The 5,593-nt window shown below is 42.8% G+C and overlaps 1 protein-coding gene across 1 annotated transcript; it reads left to right on the forward strand.

The window, feature by feature from the left end:
- Positions 1–2,704: 2,704 nt before the first annotated feature.
- On the forward strand, positions 2,705–4,871 carry LOC145950826 (uncharacterized). Its single transcript, XM_083062635.1, has 5 exons — positions 2,705–3,198; positions 3,240–3,421; positions 3,518–3,615; positions 3,734–3,892; positions 4,617–4,871. Exons 1-5 carry the CDS (start codon positions 2,705–2,707, stop codon positions 4,869–4,871), a joined length of 1,188 nt encoding a protein of 395 aa, XP_082918761.1.
- Positions 4,872–5,593: the final 722 nt, after the last annotated feature.

The raw sequence follows: 5,593 nt of genomic DNA on the forward strand, positions 1-5,593 counted from the left end.
GAAGGCACTCATAGTGTTGAGTTCTAAAGGGAAAGGGTTCTGCTCTGATAGGATGTGACATTGGGGCATGAATTTAGGATGCTTTAGTTATGAATTGTTATTTGTCGTTTGAGGAGACTTATTTTTAGGAGTTTTATATTCACCTTATATTTGTAAATTCTGGATCCCTTTCATTTTTCTTTAGAGACCTAGATAATTTTCTTTTAAGAGTAAAAATTTATTATTATTATTATTATTATTATTTCTATTTATTTCAAGACTTGTGAACCTATGAGTTTTTATTAAAATATGTGGACCCTTCTTGATGTTATATTTATTGAATGATTCTTATTGTTGTTACTTATCTATTATGGGGTAGAAGGGTGTCACAGAAAACATCTCCTCTAGTCCTAGTGATAACAACTTATCATCACAGCTTAATCATCTTACATCTTAAACAACGTGGTATATCAGCACAACAACTCATCAACATTATTTAACAACACATTTTAACAACACAACATCTCATTTCAACTTTAAACAACACATGGCACAACATACAACTTTTTAGCAACATACAACTCTCCTCTAACAACTTAACAATATTGTAATCATGCACTTCACAACATATACATGTCCACACATAACATATAGAAACTTCATCAACTTAATTTCAACTAACTTCAACTATATCATAGATCAACACACAACTTGTAAACAACTTCACAACTTAACTACAACATGCATCTCCAACAACATCATTATTAAATATTTAATCATATATTAGCAACACATAATATTTTCATCACATAATACAACTCATACTAATCAACCTAAGTACCCAAATGAGTTCCTAACTCACATACAACCAACAACTTTACAATCTAGCTTCCCTTAACTGAAGATTGGCTCAGAATAACCAAGAGCGAAATTCCCTTTTCCGAAGCTCATCCCGGAACTTCAATCCACCCAAAGCAAGCTTCCTTGTCTAGAGTCCTTCCCTCTAAAACCTCTCTCTAAAAAAACCTCCACTCCTCTTCCACCCTCCAACTCTATTTATAGACATTCAGGAGTGGCCAGAACGGCCTGTTCCGAATCCGGAACAACCCGTTCTGCACCCTTTCATCATGGGCAAAAATCACATGCAGAACGGCCCGTTCTGAAATCAGAACGGCCCGTTCTAGAACTCATTCAGAACGGCCCGTTCTCCATCTAGAACGGCCTGTACTCCTCTCCAGAACAGCCTGTTTTCCATCCAGAACGGCCCGTTCTCCAACCAGAATGGCTCGTTCTCCCTCCAGTACGACCCGTTCTCAAGTACGACTTACAGGTCAATTTAATAGCTTGGAACGGCCCGTTCGAAATTGGGAACGGCCAGTTATGAGCTACTAAATCACCCATATTGGGCTTTTAGGCCTGAACTTGCTACGTCACAGCACGGATGTGTGTTTCTTTAATATGTTGATATATGCTAATACAAGCCGATGTATGCTGATATATATGTTTATTTAAGCTGTTAATGATGAATGTTGTTGGGCTGAGTAATGATTTTGCTGTGCTGTTAGATGTTTATGCTGAATTATGATGTTTAAGCTGTGTTGTATAAAGTTAAGCTGTGCTATATGCTGTTATTACTTCTGTGTTGTGCTGTGTTGAATGCTGATATAAACTATTGTAGGCCGTAAGGCTGAGCTGTTGTAGGCCGTAAGGCTAAGCTATTGTAGGTCGTAAGGCTGAGCTGTTGTAGGCTGTAAGGCTGAGCTGTTGTAGGTCGTAAGGCTAAGCTGTTGTAGGCCGTAAGGCTGAGTTGTTGTAGGCCGTAAGGCTGAGCTATTGTAGGAGATCTCCGAGCTGATATGCGTGATGACGCATTGTTTGTTTAATGTTGTTTTGCTGAATGATGGAGTTGTATGTGTGATGAGTTGTATGCTGATGTTGCTGAACTAGATGATGTGCTAATAAGCTATAGTTGTTTATAATTTATGTAGTTATATATAAATATATGCTGATTCTTTTCACTAGCTTACCCTTTGTTGTTTCCATGTGGTTTGGACTGCAATGATCATACTGTGTATGGGAGCAAAATAGGGATAGGTTGGTGTCTTGAGGCAGGTATGTAGTTGATAGATGTAGTGGATGTATTTTGATATTTGTTGTTTTAGCTACTCAGTGTAGCATTTGGGCTGTATTTTGTACTTTGATTTTTTTTAAGCCCTAGGCTAGACATATTGTATATACTTTACTTAGTTATATGTATGTTCTATTATGCATGGTTCCGGTGTTGTTTGTTGTGTGTGACAGCCAGGCGGGTCGTTACACTTTTATGGTATCAGAGCAGTTCGAGTCTAGTGGACACTCTTTGGGGGTGGTTCTTTTAGGCTTTTGTTGTGCTAAGCTCTATGATTGTGTTGACTACTGTACTGATGATTATTCTTTGGTTTAGTTATTGTATACTGAAGGTGCTGTTACTTTTGTAGATAATGACTAGAACCAACGAGCAGATAGCCCATGCCATGGAGATGATGGCTATGGCTATGCAACAGAAGAATGCCTACTTTGCTAGGATGGATGCTGATAGAGCTGTAGTTGGTGCAGCAAGACCAGTGGGGTCACAGGAGAGCCGGGATCTTGCTGACCACTAGATCTATGAGCTAGAGAAGATCTTCACTATTTTGGGATGTTCTCAAGAGAGGAGGCTGAACATTGGTGGAGAGGCACCCACCATATGTTGGTTGCTCGAGGAGTGACTATTGACTGGGAGTGCTTCAAGAGGGTGTTTCTTGAGAAGTACTTTCCGGAGAGCGTGAGGCACGCTAAGGAGGCTGAATTCATGCAGTTGCACCAGTGTGGGATGTTTGTATCCGATTATGCGATGAGATTCGAGCACCTGGCTCGTTTCTATTCACAAGAGATTTTTGAGGCTTGGAAATGCAGGAAGTTTGCTGAGGGTCTGAAGCAAGAGCTAAAGAGGATGGTGGTGCCTATGGCCATCACTGAGTTTCTGGCCTTAGTTGAGAAGGCGAAGGTTGTTGAGCGGTTGGAAGGTGGCAACCGTGTGATTAAGACTGCTGAGGGACCAGCTGGGTCCAAGAAAGGTGGAGGTCAGAGAAAGCCATATGATAGGCCCCAACCACAACAAGGGGGTCCTGTCATAAGGCAACCTGCTGATGCTGCTAGAGGAGGGAAACAGGGTGGAGGTGCCACTCTCAGATGCAACAAGTGTGTTGGACCCCATTTTGTTCGGGATTGTCCTCACACAGAGATCCGGTGTTTCAGGTGCCATCAGATGGTCACGAGTCGACCAACTGTCCCGCTAGAAATAGACCGGATAGGGATGCTCAGAGAGGTGATAGAACTGCTGCTGCTAGGAGGGTGTTCGCCTTGACTGGGGCTGAAGCTTCTACCTCTTCTGACCTTGTGAAGGGGAAGGGTAAAGCCGCTGGTAAGGATATGATGATTTTGTTTGACTCTGGAGCTTTTCATTCCTTTATTTCTTATGCATGTGCTACTATGCTGGGTGTGCCGGTGTGTGCTTTAGGGTTGAGACTACTAGTGTCGACGCTTGCTTCTACTTTGATAGTTGCTTCTGAGCTGTGTGCTGGTTGTTCTATTGTTGTGAATAAGAAGAGGTACAAGGTGAACTTGATCTGTTTGCCTTAATTTGGTGGATATTAAAATAATCTTAGGGATGGATTGGTTATCTGCCAATCGTATCCTTATAGATTGTGCCAATAGGAGGTTGATCTTTCCTTAGGTGGAGGATGAGTTGTTGATTTCAGCTAGCCAAGCTGAATCATTGATGAGAGGTGGAGCAGAGTGTTGTATTCTGCTTGCTACTTTGAGTATGGAGACCGAGAGGGTCATTGCTAAGATAGATGTGGTGAAGGAGTTTGCTGAGGTGTTTCCTGATGAGGTGCCTGGGTTGCCTCCTACTAGGGAGATGGAGTTCAGCATTGACTTGGTTCTAGGTACGGGCCAGTGTCGGTGGCTCCCTATAGGATGGCCCCTGCTGAGTTGGTTGAGCTGCAAGGTCAGTTAGAAGACCTGTTGGAAAAGCTGTTGGTGAGGCTGAATGTTTCTCCGTGGGGCGCTCCGTGTTGTTGGTGAAGAAGAAGGATGGAGGTAGTTGACTGTGTGTTGATTACCGGCAGTTGAACAAGTTGACCATTAAGAACAAATATCCACTTCCCCGGATAGATGACTTAATGGATCAATTGAAGGGAGCATTGGTATTCTCCAAGATTGACTTGAGGTTAGGATATCACCAGATCAGGGTGAAGGAGGGTGACATACCTATGACCGCTTTCAAGACTAGGTATGGTCACTACGAGTATGTTGTGATGCCATTTGGTGTGACCAATGCCCCTGTAGTGTTCATGGATTACATGAACAGGATCTTCCGGCCCTTCTTGGATAAATTTGTGGTGGTGTTCATTGATGACATCCTTATTTATTCAAGGACCCCGAAGGAGCATGGAGAGCACTTGAGGTTGGTGCTGGAGATTTTGAAGGCGAAGTTGTTGTACGCCAAGCTTTAAAAATGTGAGTTCTGGTTGGATGAGGTGAAGTTCCTGGGACATGTCATTTCAGCTGAGGGGATTGCTGTTGATGCGGCTAAGGTGGAGTCGGTGTTGCAGTGGGAGCGCCCAAGAACTGTCACTGATATTAAAAGCTTTGTGGGTTTAGCGGGTTATTATAGGAGGTTCATTGAGGGATTCTCCAAGATAGTAGCACCTCTAACCCAGTTGATAAGAAAGGATCAGCCGTTCATTTGGACAGATGCCTATGAGCAGAGTTTTGATGAGCTGAAGAGGAGGTTGACTACTTCTCCTGTGCTGGTGTTGCCTGATTTTGGTGATCCCTTTGATGTGTATTGCGATGTTTCTCACTAGGTTTTGGGGTGTGTGTTGATGCAAAACAGGAAAGTAGTGGCATATGCTTCAAGGCAACTGAAGAACCATGAGAGGAATTATCCTACTCATGACTTGGATTTGGCGGCAATTGTTTTTGCCTTGAAGATATGGAGGCATTATTTATATGATGCTTGGTTCAACGTCTTCAGTGATCACAAGAGTCTGAAGTACCTGTTTGATTAGAAGGAGCTGAACATGAGGCAGAGGTGGTGGATGGAGTTTCTGAAAGACTATGAATTCCAACTGATGTATCATCCTGGGAAGGCCAATGTTGTGGTAGATGCGCTGAGTAGGAATCCATTCACATGTCTAGTATATATGATGGTGAAAGAGCTGGGGCTAGTGGAGGAATTCAGAGATTTGAATCTCTATGTGGAGCTAGCTCAGGATCACATTAGTTGTGGGATGACTACCATAACTAGTGAGTTCTTAAGGCAGGTTGGATTGAAGTAGTTGCAGGATGTCGAGTTGGTGAAACTTCTTGGTATGTTAGGTACCGAGAAGGCAGTGGGTTTTGAACTGGGCGGAGATGGGATCTTGAGGTTTAAGGGCAGAATTTGCCTACCTCATGATGCTGAGCTGAAGAAAGCTGTGATGGAGGAAGGCTACAAGAGTAGACTTAGCATACATCCTGGTATGACTAAGATGTACCAAGACCTCAAGAAGACTTTCTGGTGGTCTGGTATGAAGAGGGACATAGC

Source organism: Cajanus cajan, chromosome 1, assembly GCF_000230855.2.
Source record: "Cajanus cajan strain Asha chromosome 1, NIPB_CcT2T_4, whole genome shotgun sequence".
Classification (NCBI taxonomy): Eukaryota; Viridiplantae; Streptophyta; class Magnoliopsida; order Fabales; family Fabaceae; genus Cajanus; species Cajanus cajan.

Coding starts and splice junctions, on each gene's coding strand:
- LOC145950826 (XM_083062635.1), top strand. CDS start 2,705: ATGTTGGTTGCTCGAGGAGTGACTATTGACTGGGAGTGCTTCAAGAGG. Junction 3,199..3,239: donor GCCACTCTCAGATGCAACAA/GTGTGTTGGACC, acceptor GTCCTCACACAG/AGATCCGGTGTTTCAGGTGC. Junction 3,616..3,733: donor TGAATAAGAAGAGGTACAAG/GTGAACTTGATC, acceptor ATCTTTCCTTAG/GTGGAGGATGAGTTGTTGAT.